Source organism: Amphibalanus amphitrite, unplaced genomic scaffold (genome assembly GCF_019059575.1).
Source record: "Amphibalanus amphitrite isolate SeventyFive unplaced genomic scaffold, NRLGWU_Aamphi_draft 000073F_arrow, whole genome shotgun sequence".
Classification (NCBI taxonomy): Eukaryota; Metazoa; Arthropoda; class Thecostraca; order Balanomorpha; family Balanidae; genus Amphibalanus; species Amphibalanus amphitrite.
In genome coordinates, this window is record NW_024881569.1 from 66,780 (window position 1) to 93,691 (window position 26,912).

Consider the following 26,912-nt stretch of genomic DNA (forward strand, 5'->3'; position numbering starts at 1 on the left):
GCTCAGAATCGGCCGTAGACAGCAAGATCATGGTCAAGTTGGACGTGTCCAATGCATTTAACACCGTGCGCAGGGACTCCATGATGGAAGCCGTAATAGAGCAAGCGCCTGCCATCTATCCCTTCGTATGGCAGGGATACAACACCACCACACCGCTCTTCATAGGCGATTCCAAAATCTTGTCTCAAACAGGAATTCAGCAAGGTGACCCACTGAGTTCTCTGATGTTTTCCCTGACGGTGGATGCCGCCGCCAGGTCTGCAGACACAGATATCAACATCTGGTACCTCGATGACGGCACGCTGGCGGGATCAGTGCCTGATGTTGTCTCCAGCATCCAACGAGTGAAGGCAGAGCTGAGCAAGGTGGGCCTCACCATAAATCCGACGAAATGTGAAGCCATTCTCCTGGAAGGATCCAGCGAAGAATCCAAGTCCATCGCTCTACGCCACCTCCACAGCGTCCTGCCAGACATCCGAGAAGTGGCCATGAGCGAGTTGGAGCTGCTTGGCGCGCCTGTGCACGACGACCAGGTGCGACGTAAGCTTCTACAAGGTCAGCTTATGGTGGAAAAGCTCATCAGACGGCTGCAGGCCCTGGAGGAGGCACACCAGGCATTCTTCTTGCTGAAGAGCTACGTCAGCCTTCCTCGCGTTCTGTACCTCTTACGAAGCTCCCCGGCCTATCGCCACCCTGCCCTGCTCGTCAAGATCGACGAAACCGTTCGCTGCGGCATGGAGGCAATCACGAACGTCCGACTGCGAGGCGACTCATGGCGGCAGGCGACGCTGCCCGTCAATCTCGGCGGACTTGGTGTGAGGATGGTGACTGACGTGGCCCTTCCTGCCCACATCGCTTCACAAGTGGCCTCCGCTGACACGATCGCAAGTATCTACGGCTCCGCCGCTGCTCGTGTCGGTGAGGCGACGCGATGCCTGGTCGAAGAGTGGGAGGCTCACACTGGTCTGCCGTCGCCAGATGTGTCCAGACAGCGCTATCAGCGTGACTGGGACCGAGCAGCAGCAGAAGCGATCAGTCGGCAGCTGCTGGATGACTGCACGACTGATGTGGACCGGGCGCGGCTCCGAGCTGCCGCACAACCGCACTCCGGCGCCTGGCTGAACGCCTTCCCAGCAGCCAGCGTGGGCACGCTGCTCGACCCAGACACCCTACGAACAGCCGTCGCCTTGCGGGTCGGCGCAGAGGTCTGCGCTCCCCATCGCTGCCGCTGCGGAGCGGACATCGACGAGCGCGGCCTGCACGGCCTCAGCTGCCAGCTGAGCGCCGGCCGATTCCCCCGTCACGCTGAGCTCAACAGCGTGATTAAGCGCGGACTCGCGGCCGCTGGACTGCCATCGGTTCTTGAGCCGGCTGGCTTGGACCGCGGTGATGGACGACGCCCGGATGGCATCACAGCTTTCCCCTACGCAGAAGGGAGGTGCCTCGTCTGGGATGCTACCTGTGTGGACACATTCAGCGCCTCATCAGTCGCCGCGTCAGCAGCCCGGGCAAGCGCAGCCGCGACCGCCGCCGAGGGACGCAAACGCCGGCGGTATGAGGCCATCAGTCGGCGCTATCTGTTCCGCCCGGTCGCCGTGGAAACATCCGGAGCACTGGGCTCGGACAGCTGTTCTTTTTTAAAGGACCTCGGCCGACGCATCGTGCAGGTAACCGGAGACCGGCGGGACATGGAGCGCCTCATTCAGCGGATATCGGTGGCAGTGGTCCGCGGAAACGCCACGGCCATACGATTGGCGGGAGCCCACGACAGACCTGACGTCAGAACTGCTGTCACCAGCTTTGACAGAAGCGGTGGCGACAGCCGTGGAAACAGCCACGACGTGGACCGCTGCAGCAGGAGCAGCTGCGGCGAGAGCAGCGATGAATGCGGCGGCGGCAGCGGCCGAGGAAGCGGCGGCGGTGGAGGTGACAGAAGCACTGGTGAGATCAGCGACGGCTGCAACAACACTGGCGAAGGGAACTGCAGCGTCGGCTGCAGCAAGGATTCAGCGACAGCTTTGCGACCCGGTCCAGTGATGCCAGTCCGTCCATCTGCAGGGAGTCGCAGTGAGGAGCCTAGCAGAAACCCCCTAGATGACCCAGACCTGGCCTACTACCTGCTGCCCCGCCGCGAGTCTCCACCGCTTACGGATGCGGACTCGCCGACGACGCAGCAGCTCGCCGAGCAGCTGTTATGCCTCTCTCCCAGCTTGGCACAGGACACGCCCCGACCGCCGCGCCCCAATGCGCTGACCGCATATGCCGCGCTCCTCGCAAAGATGCGTGAGAGCATCCGCGACCACGGCGCTGCTCCAGAACCGCTGTGAACGGTAGGCGCACAGGTGCAACTCGAAGCACACACTCAGTGCTCTCCGGGGCCCGCGTTTTTTTATCGTGTGTCGTGGAATTGTCATGTGTCATTTGTCCGTCCTTTTTAAGTAATCATTCTTTCTGTAAATGAAAATATATAGTTTGTGTATTAAAAAAAAAAAAATTATGATTATAATAATACAGTAGGCATTCATCATTATGTATGGTGCATTATTCAAATATCAGCATACCAGCTAATTGTTGGTGTGAATAGTTGTTCAATCATACTGAAAATGTTTTCCATCGTGATCGGACACACTTCAACTCGTGATGTATTTCTACAATCCTGCCAATGTAAAATCCTGCCTATTTTTTTCAACCCCGATGCACATTCGAATGCTGTGGATCTTGAAAAAAAAAAATCAACAGTCTCAACAAAACAACAAACTGATTTTCCCAAGTGGCAAACCTCGATCGAGCATGTTACGGTGAGTAGACTAATATCTAGGTTTCGACAATTATTGGCAATCCCAGTAATACCGATTACCGGAAACAAACAGCAACTACGTTTATTACACAATACACAGCTTATGAAATGCATACAACTAAGGTACTGATTTACTGAACCTGTGTGCATTTGCTGCGAGGACGCAACCAAGATCGCAGTGTAAATCAAAACTCCCTCGAACAATCCACCTCGAACCACAAACACTCCAGAAAATGTGTCTCTTGCCCATGAAACGTCGGAAGATCCAGCAAACAAACTGACATTTCAATTCCACCGCGAACAAAGCAAACAGATCCCGCAGCGGCAACACACAAAGTGCGTTGGGAACAGGCGGCATAAATATCGACGTCTGCCGAGGGGGCGCCGCCAGTAGAGCGGGTATCTATCGGTCGGACGGAAGGGGGTCGATTCTGGGGCGGCCGGCACGCGCCCCCCGTTGCGCCAGTTTGTTGTTGGAGCGGCGGCGCAGCCAGCATCAGGGACAAGGTTGTTGGGCGCGACAGAGAGGGATGCGCCGTGGGGCGGCGGCGGGGACACTGTCGGCTCAGGTACCGCGCTCAGCCGCAGGGCAGCGCGCTGACCCAGATCGACCGCGGCACACAGCAAGGACATCGTGCACTCAGGGGCACAGGCCGGCGCGGGCGCCGAGCAATTAACGACCATCCTCAGATAGGAGATCGCGGCTCGGGCAGCACTATCTGGGGCCGGTGTCAGCGCTGGGGCTCTCTGTTTGCTGGAGGGGGGAGATGGCCCCGTATCAAGGCCACGGATCTCCATTCCTTGATGGCGTTATTTGTACAAATCTACTCCACTTTTTATACGAGCCACCGGCCATGGCTAGGGACCTGTACCTTAGGAACACAAAGAGGGCAGTCACATTCACTGATCTTAATTGCGATACGGATCAGTATGTGATAAAATGCAGTGTTTATTGCTCCAAGTTATCTACTGATCCTTTTTATCGTTGTTTTATGAAACCCTTTACAGACGGAGGCGATTTTCAGCTCCAGTAAAGAATAATGATGTGATTCAGCCCGTTTTCACACCACATTAACATCAATCACTCGAAACGTCAGGCGAGGCGCGTAAAAGTCTGATCTATGGGCCATTAATAAACAGGAAAGGTAAGCAAGAACCTCGAAATCATCACGTTACAAGATGTCACTGAGACGGTTGGCCTTAGTCACCTGAAGATGACTTTCATTCATGGTGCGCAATAATCGGCTGGTTCCCCGCCGAAATGCACTCACACTCGAGTAGCTGCCGTACATCCCATCCCCGATATCTTCTCTAGCTTAGCTCTGACAGTAGTGTAGCTGCGACGGGTAACGTTCATCTATCACAAATCCTTACGATCAAAATAAGGGTTTGTGACAAATTCAAAACTCACTGCGGAAACCTAAGTCGTTTTTTTATTGTCCGGTAAAATAACATGCGACTTGACAATCAAAACCCGCCTTTGGTCTAATTAACAACCATCATCTGCCAAACGCTCAATGTTGACTTAGCATATAAGCTATGCCTTAACCCGCGAGTTGCTGGCGGGGGGGGGGGGCGTTAAACGCCCCCACTTTTTTCGCCGGGCCATAGCGTAAAAACGGCGCGCCGCAGGCGCGCCAAATTTTGGGTACCTGTAGGGAATTGATTGAAGTTTATTGTGACAAAGTTTCAAAAAAATCGGTCAGAAAATTTTTGAGATATCGAGGTTTTAGTGACGTCATGATTTCTGAGTTTTCGACCAAAAACGGCATATGTTCAAAAAATCATATAAAATCACAGAACAGACATATAGACATGCCGTAAACGCCATTAGACTGCCAATACCATGAACAATCAAATGGCTATCTTCGATTATTGATTATCGTTCCGCATTTTCCAAAATCTTGAACTGAATCGTGGCAATTTCTCGTGACTACTTCACGACCATGATACATGCATTTCTTAAATTGAACTTTTTTAGCCAAACACGTACACATATGATAAAATGAATGTCACCATCGTGTTCTACGCCCCAAATTACCCATAAAACATGTGTCACAGGCTGCGAATATCAGTTTTGATTTTCGGGGATATATGCCTACCCGGTTGACCTGACCTTGACCCTGACCTATGCTTGACTGACCCCTACATGGAGCTGACACTCTTGTAGGCCTTATATGATGGATTTTGCACCGTTTTGACAGAGTTTATGACGAGAGGCGCCCATTGCGAAGTCCCGAATTCCATGCTACTGAAAGCCCGATTTCAGGTGTTTGACCTGACCTTGACCCGACCTGTGACCTCAAAATTCAACTTTAAAGTACTCATCTGAAGCGTCTCGTCGCGTTCTTTCGTTTGCCGCCTCGTGCGTTTCGCTGCGCCTATTGGTTCTCGAGTTATCGGCTGGGGGCGTTTAACGCCCCCCCCCCCCAGCAAACGGTGGGTGGCGAAATACCCCAGCAACTGCCGGGTTAATCAAGCGGTTATCCAATGCATAACTTTTCAGAAGGAGCCTCACAGTTTTTATGCCACTGTTTTAACTCTCACAAAAATGCCATTCTTTTGAGCTTATGATAGTCCGATTCTTACAATTCGAACGATTTTGCATATCGCTAACTTATTCACACAACCATGTAGCTATTTTATATTCACAAAAACATGAAAGCATCGAATATGTATCGCATTCAAAAGGATTACTTCTCCTTTCTCTGATCGGTGGCCTTCCTGGTTACGATCAGATACCAATATCACTTTACTACCACCACAGGGCTCAGTAGTGAGAGGGCCGACAACCAATAATGGGCCTGTAAATCAACATTATCTCGCGGCCGTGCGTTAATGATACCGTGCAAGATTACTTTACTACTCATACCGTGTGCTGGGGAGCGGCCGGGGGCAAATCCAGTCCAGCGGCATGGAGCCCCACCGCCATCGGGCCAGAGTGACCCCATGGACGTGTGTGTTTTATATCCACCCGAAGTGAGGGTAAACAAATTGATGATCCGGTCAGGACCTTCCCAGAAGCAAGAACGCTTTCTCCATGTGGTAGTGTTCGAAGTAAAAGTTTGTATTATATATAAGGATCTATTCATGATGTAAATTTTGTTCTGAGGATTTATCGACTATCCGTATAAACTGTAACGATCAAGACATAGCCCTAGCCTGACCAGGCCCCGAGCGTCCCCAAATACTTGCGAACTGGACATTCTTGCCACCATATTACCGCTATCAGCTCAATGATCTGCAACTCGACCTGGCTCCCAATGCATCGCCTCATACATTTTGTCTCATACCGTCTTCTGTCGCCGTGCTGGCCCCCATACTGACCAATGCCGTTTATTCAACCGCCAGACCGCCAGACCAGTAACTGCTGGCACCTAGATCTTCCCGCACAAAAAAAAAAACACCGGCCCTCGCGCCAGGCGACGAGCCGACTTATGCCCGGTGACACAACGTGTTTTCGAGCTCGAGCTCAGGCTAATGAAGAGCGCACTTCTGTCGGTACCGGCTCGGATTCTGTTGCTAGGACCGAGCACCAGTCGGGAAATCTGTAGCATGGAGACAGGATCCAGCTTTCCTGAGACCTAAACGAGCAAAGGTGTCCACGTTCATCGCTGGGCCAGGACGTTACGAGACCTTTCAATGTATCCCATGGTGTTCTAAGGTAACTGAGTTTACTGCATCCCTATGTTGTAGACCCGTATAGCGTACACGACGTTAGAATGGATTAGGAGCGGAGGACGCGGCGCCCGAGTCCGGTGAGAGGCGGGAGCTCGTTAGCGACGTAAACGGGTCACCGCTGGCCGGCGACGGGGGCTCGTCCCTTACAGAGCCGCACCGGCCAGAGCGGTGCGTTACGCAGCCCGTGAAAGTGTGTTTACGCCCCGGCCAGATTCCCGTCGGATTGGGTCAGTGAGCTGCGGCTGGTGGAGGAGAGGGTGACGGATCTAAAGGAAAGGAGCTACCCCGCTCTCCTGATCCGAAAACGAGCGGAGCAGCGGCACCGGCTGCCCCGCAGCGATCTCCGACGGGGGCGGGAGATGCGCGCCGACACCAAGGCCGATGTGATTTTACCGTACGATCCGCGGGAGTTACGGACGCGGAGGGGAGGCCATCTGTGACAGGTTTCCGCTGCGAGCCGCCGCGCGGAGACACGGGAAAACGGAGACACAAGGAGACGCCCCTCGGGCGGCCGGCCGAGCACGACACACGATTCTAGCGCGCGGCGGCCGCCCCGGTCGGAAATAGAGGTCAAGTGGGAGGCAAACAGCGCGCTCCAAATCGACAAACGCCTCGCTGAAGTAATGACCGGGACACCCCTCGGCCTGTCACCGGCATGGCCGACCTTCGGGGATGGTCGCTCCGACACAGCGGAGGGTCGTCTTCACGACATTGGGGACATGCTGCTTGCGATGCGACCCGCGGCGACCTTATCTGGACTAACGAATGGGATGTAAACAGATGCGCTACAGCGCATTATCCTCCAGAGACGAGGCACGTGATGGAAAGGGATTTTATGTTCGTCCAGACATGTGAGACTGCTATAATGCAGTGTATAATTTTCATGAAGGGGTACTTAAAATTTCTATGTGATGCTGTAAAGTGCACTTCTTAAGAAAACTTTCCTCCGACATGCTTCAAGATCTGCAACAGTCATTAGAAGCGATTGGTAGAAAACTGAAAGTTGTTCCTTCCTTCAGAACATAAGTGACGCAATAACACGCTTTGGGGGTCATTATCATTCACATCAAAATGTGTTTACCTTAGTGAGTGCTTTTAGCACCTTGCTTAGCATGTCTCGTGTTCAAGGAAAGATCCCCGTTGATGACCATCACGTGGCTAATAACCTGATAAAAATTCAACGGAACGAAAACGAAACACAGTGCATCCGGTAATTTTCGCTCTTGCTATGAAATCACAAATTGAACAATAAGTTTGTTTTGCTATATTTGCGCAATCATCTATATTTTATAAAATATCAAGTGAAAAAGACCAAATACATAACGTGAAATGCTCAACTAGCTAAATCCTTCAATAAGCACAAGACAATGGCACACTCGCCAATAATGCTTTTGAGTCTTTTATTTGCGCGCTATGCTTTCGGTTTGGATATCATCAGCATAGAAAAACAGAAAGACTTGATGACCGAATATCATGCACCGATGTCTCCAACCGGTTAGTAAACGTCGCCTTCACATGGTTGTTGCTTGCTCAAATTGAATGAAATTAGGTATCATATTACAGGTAGGTAGGCACTAGGCAGGTGCTCTCAACCTTTTTCACATTGATATCTTTTTTCTCACAAATTAATTTTCAGATAAATAACATTTACGACGTAAGGTTGCTCAGTATCGTTTCTAAAGTAATGTTCTGATTGCATTCAGAGTGAAGTACCTACTCGAGGGTACATTCATGTTGAAAAAAAACATTGAATCGTGCCGATTTGGGTAATGTTTGAATTGCGATTAATATGCCGTAAATATTATCAGAAAGTATTAATTGCAAAGGTAGATATGATAACAATGTATGAACCCTTGATAAGATACATTTATTAGATAATGCGTTAAAAACGTATTATCGTTATGGTGGCAGTCATTCAATCATACGCTGGCATTTCAACAGATCATATCATGCTGAACATGTGGAAGCCCATTGGAGCCAAGCTGCATGAAGGTGACCTGCTTCTATCCCCGGATCAGAAGAAGCGCTATTCAATGAAGCCAGACAAATCATCCAGCGCACCGCTGATTCCCAAAAAGTGGCCGGGCAACACGATCAAGTACCACATCAAGGACCCGGGGCCGAGTCCCGATGTGGTCGAGCACGCCATGTCCCGCTGGTCGGGAGGCACGTGCATCAAGTTCGAGCCGGTGACGGCGGGCGGCCAGCTGGAGATCAAGTACGGCGAGGGCTGCTACACCCAGCTGGGCTACGTGGACGGCAGCCAGGAGCTGGTGCTGTCGCCCGACTGTGAGAGCGAGCCGGTGCTGGTGCACCTGCTGGGCCACGTGCTCGGCCTGCCGCACACCCACTCGCGCTCCGACCGGGACGAACACCTGCTTGTGCGCGCGCACAACGGCCTGGTCGAGGACTTCCAGTACCTCAACAGCAAGGACTACGGCGACTGTCCGTTCAACTACCAGTCCATCATGATGTACGACACGTACGGACTCTCGCGCAGTGGCGAGGCCGTCTTCCTCGCCGCACTCGACTCCAAGAGCGGCGTGATGGCTTCGAGCAGCATCGGCATGCAGGACGCGTTCATCCCGGATGCCGACCTAGGCTTCGCTAACCAAGTGCTCGGCTGTCCGAAAACAGACAAATCGTGCAAAAAGCTGGAGCCAATCGAGCCGTGGCCGTGCGACGTGGACATCAAGACCGACGACAGGCGCTACCAGAAGATGGTGCTCGACTTTGAGAACATGGACCGCAGCGCGCCCAATAACTGCGTGTGGCGGGTCGAGTACACAGGCAGGGAGAAGTGCACACGCGTCGGCATGTATATCCTGTTCGAGCCGGTGCCCGACCGCGAGCGGATGCTGTTTCTGTTCTCGAGCGGCTGTCGCTACTTCCAGGTGGAGGTGTTTGACCCGGTGTTCCAGGCCAGTCAGTTCTACTGTGGCAGTGAGTTTGTGCGGAAGGCCGGCCGCACGTTCATGACCGGCGGCGTACACCCGGAGCGTGGCGCTAGCAACGCTCTGTACGCGTTCGCCAGGTTCCGAGCCACCACGGGCCCCGTCACCTGGAAGTACAAGACGACTGCCGGCGACCTGGGCACCACCGGACGCGTGTACGCCTTCACTGTGGAGGATAAGTACTGTTCGGACATGATATCTCCCGTGGCACCCTGCTTCTAACCGACCGTCTGACTGGGTTAGAGAAAGCAGAGGATAGGGAGGCTGGATGGGCCGACAGGTGCTTCGACATTGAAGCGAAATCAATGGCGGCATAACGTGTGTCTTTTTATATTGAAATAAAACTCAAATCTGCGTAAAATGATAGATTCAGTTCCTAGAGCTAAGGGATTCTCGTTGTGACCTGCAGGCATATCACAACCACAGGACTCGTACTTTTCACATCCAAAATGCTGGTTGTAGATCAGGCATAACAGAAGCACGGTGCTATGTTGGAGAGATCACACGGTTTACCGGTAACATTTAGATCAACAAATCATTTGCGATACAATCATTCAATCATTCCCAAACATTCACATGTAATTCACTGCTTTGACTGGTAAAAAACACGCCGCCCAGGCAGTGCGCGGTGTCGCTGCTGGTCGCTGCCTCGACTGTGCTGTTTTCACTCCTGGTAAATATCGGGTTAGGGATGTTGAGTCAGAGGCCTTTTTGCTAGCATGCCTGAGCATAAGGTCCAAAAAGAATACTTAATTTGACAGAACATCAACTATGAATCTTCCGAAATTTCATACATAAGATCTCGAAATGGAAAGCAGCTTCCAGTTATGCAAAATGTTCTGTTACAGTTGTTTCGTAAAATGTTTCTTTTCTTTGATTCTTTGATTAATCTCCTTGAACAGTCACCTTTTACATGTCAGCGTCATTGCAAATTCCCAAATTCATATCCACGAAAGCAAGATTTGCCAACACAAGTATATTGACATCAAATTTGGTGCGGGTCGTTCCAACGGTTACCGAAAATACAATATTTCCAGGAACACCTAACTACAATCTCGATGGTGTGCAAAATGAGCATTTCGCAAATCATTCGCTTTGTACGTTCATCCTAGCGAGTGGATTTACAGTTTAGCCATTACACAAGTGTGAAATCTTACGATAAAACAGCGCTCTATCTAGCACATCGATGCATATTTATCGCACTAAGCGCCTTCGGAGTCATGCAGTTACAGCTAAGGTACTAACAGTTCTCATTATGCATACTCTGTGACAGGTACGGCACATGAAAGTGAAATCTCCTTCGGTAAACACCACTCCATGACAGCACTACTTGCGACTTTCAAGTAAGAATCTAAAACGCCCAATGCTTATGCTAAATGATCCTACGCTACGTGATTTGTCAAATATAATGTGTGATGACGATAAACGTTGTCGACCGAACAGGCACGTCTTTGTACTGCCGAAAGCTTTGTACATCAAATGCCTACTGAACCATCTCACACTCTCACGTGTCGAAATACTATGCCAGTTTAAAACGCACACGAATCCATCCCGCCTCTACTGTAATGCCCAGTGATCCCGGACGGGACGAGAGTTACCTCTGCCCACACACCATCAACCTTATCAATGTCACATGTCATCAGTGCCGATCTCTAACGTAAAAAAAATCAGGAGTGTGACGGACACAAATGTCACTCAGACAGCTCACCGCACAGCAGCTAAACTGACCAAACTACACGACCGGTGGCGACTCGGTGCAGCCGGGTCGGGGACGGTCTACCCTCGCGCTCCCCCTGCCGGCAGGCGGCGCTGGCTCCGGCAGGGGGCGGATCCGTCGGCCGGACACTGACGGCGGCGCCGGTCCCGCCTGACAGGGGTCGGGTCAGCAGTACTGACTGGCCGCTGGATACTCGGCCACGGCTGGGTACTCGACCGCAAGGTACTCACTGGGCCGCTGGGTCACAGTGTGCTCGACTGGAGGGTACCCGGCCGGTCACTGGCCGCCGGCCGCCAGCGCCGGCACCCGGTCCAGCCAGCCGCGAGCCGCCTGCAGCTGACGGCGCACCAGCTGCTCCAGCTGCTGGCTCTGGGCCTGCACGGACCGCTGCAGCTGCTCCAGCTGGTTACGCTGCTCGGCCGGCAGCTGAGCACGGCCCAGCCACAGCACGGCCACCACCACCACCACTAGCAGCAGCAGCATCCTGCCGCAGAACAGAGACGGTACGGTTAGAGACCGCGGGGCCTGGAACGCAGCTCGGCCTAGACAGCAGTTTCAGCGCACCGAGGATACAGCTTACGAATAGGGGTCATAACGAGCGTGTGAACTGAACCTAAACACCCAGGACATCGGACTCACAGTGAATGTGGCGGCTGTTTCTTGAGGACAAAACTTCTCTGGCCATTCCCTGGATTCACTCACTGATGAATTTTGTGGGTGAATTTCACTCGGTGATTTGATACCTGGCACTAAAATTTAGAAAATAGCTTGCCAACCAAATCGGGGGCAAACCGAATCCGACAAAAGTGACGAACTCAAAGAGCTCAAGGAGAAAGCTCAAATATGTTCGCAAAAACGTGACTTATTGGCAATACCTCTTGCTAAAGGAAGTAGGAACCCTAGACACAACAATAGTGTTTCAAACACCTTCTAAAAGCTCAAAGAGGATTATGGGTGCCATTGGGTGCCAAATGTTTCAAATTATGTACCTGCATTTAACAGTAAATGTTGGGAATAAATACATCTTGAAGACTTAGAATCACGCTCTAATAAACATCGAACCCATGATTCTACCAGTGGAAGTTGCCATGCTTGGTATGCCGCATCGTGCTACAAGACGGTATATCTGCTGTTCAAATATCCAGATTTTCGCTGATATGCAGGATCCTCCCCCCCCCCCCCTCCCAACAGCTAAGGGTAAACCCATACATCTTTGATCAGTTTCTCTGAGCCAGTGATGTCTTCTGACCACCGCGCCGGTGTAGCCCGTGTGTCAGGACTAGGAATCACAGTGATCAAACGCTGACATTAAAAAACTTCCTCCTCTACCTCGCACTCAACGACCGGTCTGTCGATGATGATGATAATGAATTGGGTTTTTGGGAGCCCGGACTACAGTGGTCATCGGCGCCCATGAATGACCGGCCTGCCGGCCGTGCCGGTATCACTCACAGGCAGGTGGTGCGCAGTCGGCTGCGTCGGCGGGGCTCGTCGTAACCATCCTTCTCATCAGAGAGCGCCGTCACTGCAGCGGGCGGTGGGGGCTTCGCTCCGTCCACCTCCACATTGTTCGCCGCGGCGATACCGTCAACAGGCGGAGACAGCTCGGCTGTCAGCTTCGCACCTGTAACGATAGGTGTCGCGTCAGTCGAGCAGAAGAAACGAACGGAAAGACCGCTCACGAACGATGCCTTTGAGCGGTCAAACGACCCAAACCAGATAGTAACCCATTCTAACTCGTGTTAGCACAACAAACTCAGAGATATTACGACCCCAGTCTCCCAAACACGGTAAACATCAGTCAGAGTACACCCTGACCACCCACCTGTCATCGGGCGTAGGCCTGCTGGTGATTATTGCGAATACAAGAAAACAAACCGTGGATTCCCAGCGCAGGCCATCCCCTCAGTGCCGCTACTCACGCCTGGATCTGGTGAGCGGTGCCTCGACCAGCGGCGAGTCTCCGCCGGCCGCCCGGTCCAGGGGCGGCGGTGACGGCCGGCGCAGCACGCGCCGGACATCCGAGCGTGCCGCAGAATCGGGCGCGCGGTCCAGCACGCGCCGCAGTGCCGACGCGGGTGCGCGACGAACCGACGAGCGCGGCGCGAGCTGGCCGCGAGGGGTGCCGCGGCCCGCGGGAGAGGCGAACACCGGCTCCGGGGCGTCCGAGCGGCTCGGCGCAGGGTCGGCGGCCGGCTCCTGCGGCACGGGCTTCGCTGGCGGCTGCTCAGGGATGACCGGATCAGCGAGTTGCCGCTCAGCCGCTGTCTTGGTCCCCGCGTTCACGGCCGGTGTCTCGTCCACATCGATATGTTTAGTGGTGTGCTCTGCCGACAGCTGAGCGAGGGCCGGCGAGGCTACTGCCGCCACGCCCGACACCCGGCTGCGGAACAGGTCCTTCTGTTTGGCCTCGCTGCGCGCCAGAGCCACGTACGCACGACTCAGCGCGGCGGCGGCCGCATCCCGGGCCGGCTTCAGGTTGGGCGAGGCCGTCAGCCCGTCCTCCGGCGGCGGCTGGCCGGCCGGCCGGCGACGGATCGAGCTCCGTGCCTCCAGCAGCGCCTTAGAGCGTGTCGGACGATCGGGAGAATCCACCGATGGCTTCGGTGTCTGGCCGGTCGTTCCGGCGGCCGACTGTGTGACAGTCTGTGACACCTCTGTGACGGTCTGTGACCGCTTCGCCGACGCTCGGGCGGTCGCTGGTGTGTGTACACGCAGCACCGGTGACGCTGGAGAAGAGGCCGCCATGGGCACATCAGCCAGCGACGCGCTCAGGCTCTTACGAACAGAGCTCATACTAGGCCGGCTTCTGGTCACCGATCGAGGCGGTGAACGGTCGACAGTCGCCGGGGCCGAGACCTTCGCCGAGCCTCGGTCTGCGACCGCGGCTCGAGGCTTCTTTGGCGGCGTGGCGGACGGGGAGCGTGACTCGGATCGAGTACGCTTCGCGACGCCGGACTGTCTGCCACGCTGTGTAACTGTGCTCCTTGCTGACCGAGGCAGCGACTTTGCGGGCGACTTGGGCTTCGGTGCAGGCTTTGCGGGAGACTTGGGCTTCGGTGTAGGTTCCTTCAGCTTCTTGGAGAACCTCTTCAGCAAACCCGGCGTCTCTAGCATGACGGTGGCGTCCATCATGAGTTCCTCCAGAAACTGACTCTTGTGCCCGGTCATGTCCTCTGGCATGCTGAAGTCCGTCATCTCGCCGCTGGCACCTTCCAGAGTGCGCACTCGTATGTCCCTCGCAAACGAGGGCGAGCGTGCGCCGCGGGTAGCGCGAGCGATCTGCTGCTTAGCGGGCGACAGCACGGGTGGCGACGCTGCCGGCTTGCTTCTGCGAGTCTGTCTGCGGGTCGCGACCAGGACCGGCGGGGAGACGGCCACGGACCGGCGGCTGCTGCGAACTGCTGTCGACCTCCTGCTAGACGTCGTCGAAGTTGTTCGTACAGACGAGGCCGGCGACGCTGCTTTCTTCCAAGCGGGCGCCGCCCCGCCGACGGCGGCCGTTCTGGTCGGCAGCCGCGAGCTGCTGGTGGACGATCCGGAGCCTCCGGCGCCGCGTCCTCGCTTGGCGGCGGGCTGGGGCGCGGCGCGCGGCTCGGCCGGCCGCCGGGCGGGCGACGTCACCCGGCTGGAGCGACTGCCTCGGCCGGCGGCGCGGGGCCGGCTCGTGGCGGCGGCGGCCGGCTCGGCGGCCGCCGGCTCCGGCATGATGCTGAGGCGGCGACTGCGGCGAGGCGGCACCATCCTGGAGCGCCGCCGGTCCGTGAAAACCTCAAACTGGTGCAGTCGAGAGACGACACCGTCCCACACCTGGTCCAAAGCGCCCTCTGTAATCAGCACAACAATCAGTCAGTCTCACAGGGATCGTGCTTTACATATGGCATAATTAACTGTTCAATGAAAATTGAGCTGTATCTAGCTGAACACAAAAACTGTCAGCTATAGCTAAGGACCCATCAAACTTCTAGTAACATCTGAACGATAAGGCTGCGCCATTAGGATGTCTCGTTACATTGGAAAGGAAATTTGAAAACCATGATATAGCAAACAACACGAAAGATTGTTTTACAGCTCTCATCTAAAACTTGACCAAATTTGGGCCTGCAGTTTTAAACATTCACCAAACTTAGTGGCCGAAACAGAAAGTTTTGTTTTACGAGGACAAGCGCACAGTGTGGGCGGGGCTCGTGACCTGGGTTGACGGCCACCACCAGTGTGCAGGCCGGCGGCTGGTCGCTTCCGGTCGGCGTCAGAACAGGATGGCGATCATCGGGCGCTGGAGCGGTTAGTGAAGGAAATCGCGGTACATGGTGGTACGATCAGTACAATCACAAGGCAACCGCATCATACAAATATCGGACACAGAACTGTCGTGCAAGATGCTCGGTCCACGTTACGACGCCCGTCCCAACGCTGCATTTCGTTGGTACAGCGTCCCAATGAGGTTATGCCGCTGGTAAGGATACAGACTAGGATGGTGGTGAGACGCTGGTGCACGGTGCTGGGATACTCGGGGCTGGCCAACAGCTGGCGGCAGACGGCGCGGATCTCCTCCTCGACAGCGGCCGTCAGCCCGTCTCTGCCGGCGCCGTACACCGTGTACAGATAGTCAGCCGTCCGAGGCCGAGTCAGGACAGGGCAGCAAAAACAAAGTGGGCCATTACACTTATAAGAAAAGGTAGCCAACTGGGTCGAAAACCATAAATGCTTTCATCTCTTTCATCAATATCAAAACATATAGATATGAGCATGAATTTCGGCTAGATAAGGATCAGATTACACTTATGGTAGTGCATTGACCTGGAAACAGAGCCATAACAAAGAGGCCAAAATGGCAAAATCAAAACTCAAATCATTTTTGCTGACATTTTGCAAGATAGAAAATCCATAGCCTAAAAAATGAGCTTGTAGTATGGTGCCACTGACAACATTCCAGTAGGGGAGAGTGGGGCACATTCGTGCATGGGGCACATTCGTTTTCAGCAGTTTATGGGAACACGAGTGACTGCACGAGCTCAAGGTAAATTATGGAAATATGTCATCATTGCCGCCCTTCGTTCACCGTAGAAGACAACACTGTACCTGCTGTCATGCTTGATAAAAACGCAAATTTGTAATATTCGTGAGCTTTCCAAACTTTCCTCATATCATCCATTTTCGTGATCCTGACTCGGAAATGTGGTTTAGCTTTTCAAACTTGGGGAGGGGGGGGGGGGGGCGAAGAAGCTCACTCTATTCACGAAACTGCTGCAAACTGGTTTGTTGACAAAGTGTCATTTTTTCAACAAGAAATTTTGAAATATACGTTGTGGGGCAGGTCGTGTACGCACTGCCTGGGGCACATTCGTGCATATTCTTTTAGTTTTGCGATTTATTACTTTATCTGTAGTAGGTTTCACTAATGACGCTCGCCTGACTCAGTCTCGGCTGCTTGCGACGTCGTGACGAGTAATTCACGCGAACTTGGCGAGGTCTCGGAGGCCGGCAGTTGGCACATTCCTGTTGGCCAGCCCATTCTTTATACATATGTTATGCAATTGCAAATTGCAATGCATTCTTGTCAAAAGGAATCAAGAGAAATGACCCCCTGCCAATTTCCTTTGGTAAATTTCTGGTACTGCCCCGTAATTTCTCGAACTTTGCAGGGTGCAAGGAAGTGCCCAATCCCTTGCACGAATGTGCCCCATAGGTGGGGCACTCAGGGCAGTTTCGTGCAAACGTTCAGTTATGAAAAGTCATTTTTTCAAATAGAAGCAATAATTTTAGAGGATAACTTTCAAAGAGGAAAAATATCTGCAATAGTTCCTTCCCATACTACAATCAACAATTTTGCTGTTGCACTAGCCAAAGAACAGATAGGTATATGGATTTATCTATTTTTTGCATGAATGTGCCCCACTCTCCCCTGGACATTGATGGCATTTTAGGCCAAAGCATACAAAATTGAAGTGTAATAAATAGCTGCATTGCAGTGTAGATAACAATGTGTAGTGTGATATAATAAATTCTGTATTAAGTTCAGTATCTTGGGTGGGGGAAACAAAGCCAGAGGAGCAGTATGAAAATGAGTGATCACCATCAGCACCCACCCTAAAGGCATACCTGTTTAATATCTTCAGGATCTGCTGTCTTTGGGACAAATTACCATACATCACATGGTCAAGGACCGTAGTGATGATAAGGCATTGACCGCCTGGAAAACAGGCCCGGAAGCACACAGGATCCACATCAAGCAGAGGCTGGGACATTTCTTGAGGATGACAATACAGAAAATCACAAGGAAAACCTGCAGAAGAAGTTATGGTTTGTTATTAATGTGGAACAATAATGACAGAAAAAGTAAGTGCACACTGCACAGCACAGATAATAACCCTGGCCTGTATAGGGGGGAAGGGCAGTGGGTGGGTGGGGGGGTTGATCAGATCCCTGGGTTTTTCACGAATAACTTGCGTAAAAAGTGGCCGATCACAACAAAACTCTCAATAGGTACCCTCAAGTTCATCATTGTATAGGTACCTACCTATCCTGAAAATTATATTGCCCTGACCAAAATGACCTTTGACCTGTGACCTATTTCTCGAGACCATGTTTGGCTGGAATCACGATTCGGCATAGGTATGTAGGCTCGCATTACCCTCGCGTTTCCAGACTTTTCGTGGTTTCAAGCGTTCGTTCAAACATGCGATATTGATATGACGTTGGTCCCACACATTGTGGTGGGAGTCAAAGTGGTGTCAAAGTCAAGTCAATGGTGTTCAGACATAAAACCTTTTATGAAATGAGGCATAAAAAGCATATAACATTGTTTTACACATAAAAGGCGAATGTGGCGCAGCCGAATCACAGTGAATCCAAAATAATTAGCCCAGATTCAAAGAAGTCCGTCCAAAGGCGCCCTAAGCGGTAAAAGAAAAATGCATTTAACAAACTTCATTCAAGACAAAATAACAAATACAATAAATGGAAGCGACTTACCACCGCGCGTCCGCCCTTTTCGACGCGATGTTTACGGTTAAATAGTAGGAAATTCAAATTCAGTATAATAGCTAGTAGAAGCTTCCTTAGTTCCATAATTTTACTTTTAAAGCCTGTAAATTGAAAACTCAAAATTTTAAGATTTTTTTTTTGTTTATTTCGTTTTTATCTTCCTAGGCTGATAATTCAACATGTTCAACGTGAGTTCAGTAAAATTTGCAAAATGTTTTCTAGTAGGTAGGAAATTTTTCAAACCAGAACCAGATACAAGAGATGCTGCTACGAATTTATTTTAGCCGCATTCGTGTATTGATAGCTTATGATTTCAGTTATTTTTCTTGCATAAATAGTTGCGTATGGCTATTTTTGGTGCATGTAATTGCATAAAATCAACAGGTAGCCTAATTTTGACAATTTCATTTTCAAGGCTGAAAGGACAGGAGGAAAGATACTGAATTTTGAATCTCGTGGCTCAATGTTCTCAATCCAGCTCATGGCGGCCGCCTGCCGAAGGGGAAAGATGCAGAGCCGGCAGGGCCTTTGGGAAGTGTATGTGCTTGGGGCCTTGGGTTTCAAGGCTCAAAATTCTATCATAACACCTATGGTAGAATTGGTAGTACATGGAAAGAATTAAAAACTCGAATATCAATATTTCAAACAGCGACGGATCCAAGGGGAGGAGTCACATGGGTCAATGGTCATGACCCCCCTTTGGGACCCAGGGGCACCACAGGCCTGCCAGGGGCACCACCGGCCTATCACGGGCGTCACAGGCCTAACATGGGCACCACAGACCCACCAGCGGCAACACAGGCCTGTCAGGAGCACCATCGCCTTAGCGAGAGCACTACAGATCTGTCAGGGGCACCACAGACCTGCCAGGGGCACCAGAGGCCTACCAGGGGCACCGCCGGTCTCGCATGGGCACATTGGGCCTGTAGGGGGCACTTCAGGCTTGTCAGGGGCACTACAGCCCTGTCAGGACCCAGGGACACCAGCAGCCTAGCAGGGGCACCACAGGCCCGCCAGGGGCACCACAGGCCTGTCAGGAGCACCATTGGCTTAGCAAGAGCATCATAGATCTGGCAGGGGCATTACAGACCTGCCAGGGGCACCACCGGTTTCGCAGAGGCACCTTGGGCCTGTCGAGGGCACTTCAGGCTTGTCAGGGGCATCACAGCCCTGTCAGGGCCCAGGGGCACCAGCGGCCTAGCAGGGGCACCACAGTCCCGCCAGGGGCACCACAGGCCTGCCAGGGGTACCACAGGCCTAACAAGGGCATCATGGGCCTGTCAGGGGCACCACGGGCCTGTAAGGCGGGCACCTGGGCACCTCAGGCTTGTCAGGGCTCAGGGGCACCACAGTCCTTCCAGGGGCGCCACAGGCCTGTCAGGGGTACCGCAGGCCTGTCAGGGGCACCACAGGCCTGCCAGGGGCACCACCGGTCTCGAAGGGGCACCTTGGGCCTGTCAGGGACACCAAGTGCCTGTTGCGGACACTTCAGGCTTCTCAGGGGCACCATAGTCCTGTTAGGGCTCAGGGGCACCAGCGGCTTATTAGAGGCACCACTCAGGTTCTCAGTGTCCACAACCTACAGGTATACACATTGCATATTCATATATATCATGTAGGTAGGTATATATAAAAAACGAAAATCGGGCACCACTAAAATTAAGTGGCCGAAATCCGTTGAGCTTTTGATTTTGGGTATAGGTAGGGGCACCACTTCTATTCCTGACCCTCCACTTGGAGTTTTCCTGGATCCGCCCCTGACGGCGGACGCTGGTGCTCACCTAATGCCTATCTATTCAATAACCTTCAGGCTTCAGCCATGGTCAGGGCATCCGGTGTATTTCAGTAGCTTCTATACACATTACACGGGCCGCCGTGGCCGTGCAACAAAACATCTTATTGCTACCCATAGTACAAAAGCCAGATATCCCCCCCCACACACACACACACGTCAGACATGAGACACCAATAGCCAATAGGAGACGCATAGTTGATCGTTCGACTCTGGGCAGGCCGCGCATCTCGCGCTGCTACCCGCGCGACCGCTGGGCGCGGTGACAAGCGCCGCCGTCGGCGCCGGCCGGCCAGACGCCGATCGCCTGAGATCCGGCCGGTGCGTGTCCGCGAGCACTTTTTTCGACCGTCGCGGCGTCGGTCAGGGTCAGCACGCTGCAGCTGGCCTCTGCGTCAGCACTCAGCTCTGCAGAGTGGCCAGAGCGTTCCCATGGGTACCGTCGGTCCCGCAGTGCACGCGCACCGTTAGCTAACCGGTCCTCTCGAGCGGAGCAGTGGAGAGGGGCTCACCGCACAGCCCATTGTTCGAGACGAATTTGGCCCTTTGGTCGGGGGGCCTTACACCGTCTGAACGCGTCAAGTATCTCAACGATATTAACCCGGCCGGGCCCGGGGGGTAATCCCAACCACCGCAGCCCGGGGGGGGGGGCGTTTTTCGCCCCCCCGTCTAACTCCGTAAATAAGGGAGCTACGGAAACAAAAGCGTTACCAAACGAAAGGTCCTTACGAGACGATTCTAAGGCATCTAAAATTTTTGACCTCAGGTCAATTTTCAAGGTCAGAGGTCAAGGTCAAAGGCAAAAACCGGCACATGTGTAGTGATCTCAAAGTAAGCCTTCTAGAGGACGGCAGGCTGCATCAAACCGGTAAAATTGGGTGTCAAACGAAAGAAGAGCATTTGAGGATTCCGAAACTGTGCTCAAAATCAAAGGTCAAGGTCAAGGTCACGCTCAAAATTGACCTCAAACTTGGCACTTTTTCGCACATCTTGCGTGCTTACTTCCAAGATGTTTAAAATGTTTTGAGGCTTATCAGTTCCCTATTTGTGGTTCATCTTACGATACAAGGCTGCTCAAAGGTCAAGGTCACAGAAGAGTATCCCTGCTAGAGGCTATTTCACTAATTCAAGTTAGTTATAATAAATAAGACAATTTTGCCATCTGGAAGCTCTAAATGAAGGCTAAGAGGAAAATAGATACCAGATTCGTGATCAGCAGATACAAATCCATCATAAACGACCTTTCATGTGTCAAGGTCAACCAGAGGTCATTCGAGGTCACATGAGGTCAACACAAAATTTGACCTTTTCCGAACAAAATATATATCATTCGACGCGGCTTGACAAGGCGAATGCGATGGTACCACTGCCGTAGCTCTAGGACCATTTTTGTCGAAGTTATTTGCGAAAAACTAAAACCACATTTCGGGGTCGTTGACCTGACCTCTGACCTCAGGTCACCAAAACTGTTTTTCTATTTTTCTCTAGGTCAAACGCTACACAACTGTGCGCGTAATTTGTCTTTATCTCTAAAACTCTATTTTTAGTAGCTATTTGAAGTTTGCGTCTGTGACGCCGAAGTTTGCCGTGCAGGGGTCTAGAAAAATGGACCTTGTGACGTCATCAAGGGGGCTAGGTCCAATTTTTTTACTTCAGAAGATGTCAAATTGATGGGAGAAAAGGTACTGAAAGTTTCGCTTTCCTATCCCTAAGCGTTCGGGAGCTATCGCAAATATTCGCCAGGGGGTGGGGCGAAAAACGCGCCCCCCGGGCCCGCGAGGGTTAAATCTAAGATTCAGTCTAGATACCATGAGAAGTCTGTTCCCCTTTTAGCAATTGCTTTTGCCCCGTGTGCGCTTATATTTGGCGTTGGATCCGACCGAAGGTCGCTTCAAAATCACCGGAATTGTCACTCCTAAGCGGAAACGAAGGCGCAGGAAAAAATCATTTATTTACAGGCTAACACACTACACGCTCCACGAGGATACAGTCTAAAGAGTTATTTTTCCTATGTATACCTAACTGTCATGTCGATTAATATCGTGAGTTTAATTTCTTCAATCAATTATTACGGAGCAGAGCGAAGCGAGCGTAGTCTTTCCCTAGATTAACGGAAATTTCTGAGTATGAGCGGCCGGCCGGCCGGCCGGCCGGCCGGCCGTGGTCACGCTTTTGCGAGGCTTATATCTCAGCAACCACTTGACCGATTTACACGCGGTAATTTTTGTAGGGTAGCTTCATTCCTTCTACCAAGTATTGGACTATTCCCGATGCATGTGGGTGACCCCTTATGCACTTGCCACGTGCAAAACGAAGAGGTGTCACTTTTGTAATTGTTGCAATATCTCGGTAACTACTTGGCCAATTGCGCTGAAAGTTGGCATGTAGGTAGGCACCCACTAGGCACTGCATATACATGTGCCAGAGTTGGGGTGCTGCTGCACGTGCGCACGTGCAAGGGTCGTTTCCAGATCTCGGGAACGGCTGGACCGATTGCGCTCAAATTTGGTACACGGTTAGGGACCGGTTAGTAGCGTGCCGTGCACAAGTCAGTTGGGACCCATTTTGCACGTGCGCACGTGCAGGGTGCCGCTTCCAGATCTCGAGAACGGCTGGGCCGCCTGGGCCGATTGTGCCCAAATTTGGCACATCGCTAGAGACCAGTTAGTAGGGTGCCGTGCACAAGTCAGTTGGAGGTACCCCCTCGCAATTTCGCACGTGCAAGGCCCACCCTCTCGCTCGCTCCGTTAGTCGCCCCAAAAGGCGTTATACTGGTTGAATATATATCAATTATTGTATCCTCAGAACTGCTTGTCAGATAGGTAATTACCTCTGTGCAGACGCAGTTAATTGCTTCTCGGGCCGTGGTCGAGGCCGCAAATGTAGATACGGGTTCAATAATCGCTATCAGTCATCATCTATCAACTTGGCCGTCTCGGCTGCAATGTATGTACATTGTACATATGACAGAGAATAAAGGTATACTGAATTTAGCAGTTCAAAAATGACGTTGCACCTACATTAGAAGGCAGCCCGAGCAATTTTTCTTTTCATCATCACGAGACCACATCAGGCGTGCTTTTTCACACGGCATTTGCAAATCCGCACATGTCGAGAGTCTTTTGTTCCTCGGCGCATCTTTTTCTGAGAGTAGCAGAAAAATGGGACCACTTAAGATTGACATCGTAATGGGAGATATATCCCACCCTGCAATGTATTGTACTTTTTCACCATACCTGAGTTTGCGTCATTCCCCACTAAGTTTTATTCCAGTGAAGGCCAGCCGGCGAAATTAGAAACGTATAAAGGACAGCACCGAAATGCCGGCACGTCGTTTCCTTTGTTTAAACAGGATCAACTTTATTCTCTTGAATGTAATTGGAAACAGTGTGTCAATCGATAATTCTTCTACCCCAGTTCTACGTGGGCTTTGATTGCGATGATATGTGTCTGTGTTCGTGGTAAGCGTCCATTCAGCGGAGTAAATGAAGTGAACCCTTGTCTAATCAACAACCGCGCATGCCTCCAACTTACCCCTTGACGAAACTGTACGGAGTGCTCTTGCGAGGAATATTAAAAAGTCAATAGTTTAATTTGGAATTACCTTTTCCTCAATAATTGTTGAAATATCAATAGACGATAAATCCTATCATACATATGATACATACATAGGCCCTAGTTATTATGATAGGATAACTAGGGCCTAGTAGTATTTCATCAGCTATCGTGTGAGAGGTGGTCAGTCCAAATTAAACTAATTATTGAAGGGTGAACTTTGGGGACCGGGTACCTTCAGCTGCTTCTCCGAGAAACTGAATTCTGAAAAGGCTATTTGCGGCACATAACGGCGTAGCCAGCTTCATAGAGAGACATGTCATACAACTTACCTACAAGTCTTCTGCATGCCAGTTTTAATAAAAGGTCAGTTGATGAAATCAAGTGTCTCTTTGTAGCGCCCTTATCTTTATGTTCTGTGGCATTATGAAATACAGTATGCTGCTCTATACTGCACGATTGAGATTTGCAAGGAACATGTCCATGTGTCTAAAACAAAGGCATGTAGGTATGACATAATTAATACAATGTGTATGCATGGGGTCATATTCCCAGCAAACCTAACGCGACTCTGGTATAGTTAACTGGGCACCCTGTTGCAAAACTACAATATCCCCGATCTGACATAAATGACCTACCAGCACACGGTCACCGGAAACTCGGCCAGCTGACAATGACGGCGATCTCTCCGTTTTTGGTCGAAACCCCACCATTCATTTGTTCATCGTAACCGATTGCGACGACGCTATGCCACCAGATAACGATCAGACACAGAGAGTCTGTTTCCTGTGGCTTTCTCCTCGCGCCGCGTGGTCTGCCGCTCGCGCAGCACGTGCACCGTGCACCGTGCAGCGCACAGTGGACAGAGCCTGGGACCGATCGTGCACGGATTGCACAGCGAGCAGTCCGTGGCTACCTATAAAGAGCACCCATTGGCCCAGCCAGACACACTCGCAGTGTCGAGCACCAGCTGTCAACATGGCGCTCACTAAGGTAGGATATCGGAGTGAACATCCAATATTCAATAGAGACCCATTTTAATGAGGAAGTGTCACCAAAGCTTGCTTAGTGCTTGTAGATTAGTTTCCAAATCACGTTTATTTCTGTAGTGACGAAAGACATAAAGTAAATGTTTAGAATTTGGAACTCAAGGACTCAAGTGATTTTATCATTCATATTCCACTGCAATCATAGTTGTTTGGCACGATGATTCATTCCTAAATGCTCTGCTGCTCGCATGATCACAATATTTTTGGTTGTGGTTGGATTGAATTTATCAACTTTTATCATAACGTTGCATAAAAAGTGTTCAACATGTAATGAAAAACGTTCAAGCTACAAGTACCTAACTCTTAATTCACACTTGGCATCTCGCTGTTCAATATTCACCCACCTCTGCCTCGTTTTACTTTGTGCGTGACTCCACAATGGAATGGAAGCTCTCTTACATTTCCCTATTTTCAGGTTTTCGCCGCTTCCCTGCTGGTCGGGCTGTGCCTGGCTGATGGAGGTGGTCGCTTCAGTCACGGCCACGGACGTGTGACCTCAGGTCACGGAGCTGTGACCCGAGGTCACGGTCTGGGACCGGTGACTCACCAGGCTGGTCAGCTGGTGGGCGGCCAATTCCGCCACCCAGGAGTGTCGTTTGGCTCCTTCCAGCCAAATCTTGGCCCCGGAATCGGCGCCGTATCGTCCGGATACGACGCTCCCAGCTCCGGCTACCAGGAGCCTAACCAGCAGTACAACGTCCCACACCTGCCGACCAGCTACGGTACTCCGAACACTGGCTACGATACTCCCAGCACCGGATACGATACTCCGAAAACGACCTACGATACTCCCAGCACGGGCTACGATACTCCCAGCACCGGCTACAATACTCCGAGCATCGGTTACGATACTCCGAAAACGAGCTACGATACTCCTAGCACCGGTTACGATACCCCGAAAACAGGCTACAACGCCCCTAGCACGGGCTACAACACCCCAAGCACGGGCTACGATACCCCGAAGACAAGCTACGATACCCCTAGCACTGGCTACGATGCCCCGAAGACAGGCTACGAAACTCCGAAAACAAGCTACGACACTCCGAAAACAAGCTACGATACTCCAAAAACAACCTACAACACCCCTAGCATTGGTTACGATACCCCGAAGGCAAGCTACGATACTCCGAAAACAAGCTACAACGCCCCTAGCACCGGCTACAACACCCCAAGCACGGGCTACGATACCCCGAAAACAAGCTACAACACCCCTAGCACTGGCTACGATGTCCCTAAGACAGGCTACGAAACTCCGAAAACAAGCTACGATGCTCCGAAAACAAGCTACGATACTCCGAAAACAACCTACAACACCCCTAGCATTGGCTACGACACCCCGAAGACAAGCTACGATGCTCCGAAAACGAGCTACGATACGCCGAAAACAAGCTACAATGTTCCGAATGTCGGCTACAACGCCCCGAAGACCAGCTACGACACCCCGAAAACAAACTACGGTACCCCGAACAAGGGTTACAGCGCTCCGAGCACTGGCTACAACGCCCCAAGTACCACCTACAATGGTCCCAATCAAGGCTACGCACCTCAGGTGTCTTCCCAATACCATGTCCCCAGCGTGTCGTCTGGCTATGGCCCTCCCAAACAGTACGGGCAGAGCTACAACGGTTATAGCCGCTAGTGCTCCTCGTGCCATCTGTCCTCATGTAATTTGTCAGCCATAATAAACGCAATGCGATTACTCGTACATCAATGGAAATTGGAAATGTTTTATGCTCGTTCACATTGCTATGTGTTCTTGTAGATAAGTGCCTCGATTACCGGTACCTACTGGAATGAGATGTTTTCGTCGAAAAAAAATATAGGAACAGATCTCACTGTTGGACCAATCTGACAATACTGAGTCATAGATAGCATGAATCCATAGATTGATGAAGCCATAGATTCATGTTATCTATGACTGAGCTAACGCTTAAAACTGGTCATGGTACCTAAGTGGCCGTCGTCTCTGGAAACGCCTCGATAAGGATCGCAAATATTAAATAATTGCAGTCTGCTCTGCACACAGAAAAATATTAACACCGTTAGCGGTGTAATTGCACAGTACATATCTGAGCACTTGAGGAAAGTTAATTTAGTCCCTTCCCCGCTTAAATTACTCGCGCTTCCAAATGAACACTAGGAAGAAGGTAATAGAACACTGTTAGGAGGGTTGGGTGTTTTGCTACATGTAGTAAAACACCCAACCCTCCTAACAGTGTTCTATTACCTTCTTCCTGGTGTTCACTTGGAAGCGCGAGTAATTTAAGCGGGGAAGGGACTAAATTAACTTTCCTCAAGTGCTCAGATATGTACTGTGCAATTACACCGCTAACGGTGTCAATATTTTTCTGTGTGTGTGATTTTCGGAACGGTAATCTAA

The 26,912-nt window shown here is 51.6% G+C and overlaps 3 protein-coding genes across 5 annotated transcripts; 2 read left to right on the forward strand and 1 right to left on the reverse strand.

The window, feature by feature from the left end:
* The first annotated feature begins 7,345 nt into the window (after positions 1–7,345).
* LOC122379210 (protein SpAN-like) lies at positions 7,346–9,793 on the forward strand. Its single transcript, XM_043361216.1, has 2 exons — positions 7,346–7,972; positions 8,420–9,793. The coding sequence occupies exons 1-2, from the start codon at positions 7,846–7,848 to the stop codon at positions 9,652–9,654; spliced, it is 1,362 nt and encodes a 453-aa protein (XP_043217151.1). The 5' UTR covers positions 7,346–7,845; the 3' UTR covers positions 9,655–9,793.
* Positions 9,794–10,393: 600 nt separating this feature from the next.
* LOC122379208 (serine/arginine repetitive matrix protein 2-like) lies at positions 10,394–18,166 on the reverse strand. 3 transcript variants are annotated; one of them, XM_043361214.1, is made up of 7 exons: positions 18,125–18,166; positions 17,252–17,435; positions 15,616–15,728; positions 15,342–15,425; positions 13,072–14,976; positions 12,602–12,773; positions 10,394–11,633 (listed from the first exon to the last, which is right to left on the reverse strand). In XM_043361214.1, exons 2-7 carry the CDS (start codon positions 17,395–17,397, stop codon positions 11,426–11,428), a joined length of 2,628 nt encoding a protein of 875 aa, XP_043217149.1. In that variant the 5' UTR covers positions 17,398–17,435; positions 18,125–18,166; the 3' UTR covers positions 10,394–11,425. The 3 variants fall into 3 exon arrangements, 2 of the variants coding, with proteins under 2 accessions (XP_043217149.1, XP_043217150.1); XM_043361215.1 differs by lacking the exons at positions 15,342–15,425; positions 15,616–15,728; positions 17,252–17,435; XR_006256143.1 differs by lacking the exons at positions 12,602–12,773; positions 13,072–14,976; positions 15,342–15,425; ... (1 more) ...; positions 17,252–17,435; positions 18,125–18,166 and adding an exon at positions 11,789–12,000.
* Positions 18,167–22,752: 4,586 nt separating this feature from the next.
* On the forward strand, positions 22,753–26,237 carry LOC122379227 (prisilkin-39-like). Its single transcript, XM_043361234.1, has 4 exons — positions 22,753–22,810; positions 23,696–23,849; positions 24,241–24,476; positions 24,948–26,237. The coding sequence occupies exons 2-4, from the start codon at positions 23,831–23,833 to the stop codon at positions 26,169–26,171; spliced, it is 1,479 nt and encodes a 492-aa protein (XP_043217169.1). The 5' UTR covers positions 22,753–22,810; positions 23,696–23,830; the 3' UTR covers positions 26,172–26,237.
* Positions 26,238–26,912: the final 675 nt, after the last annotated feature.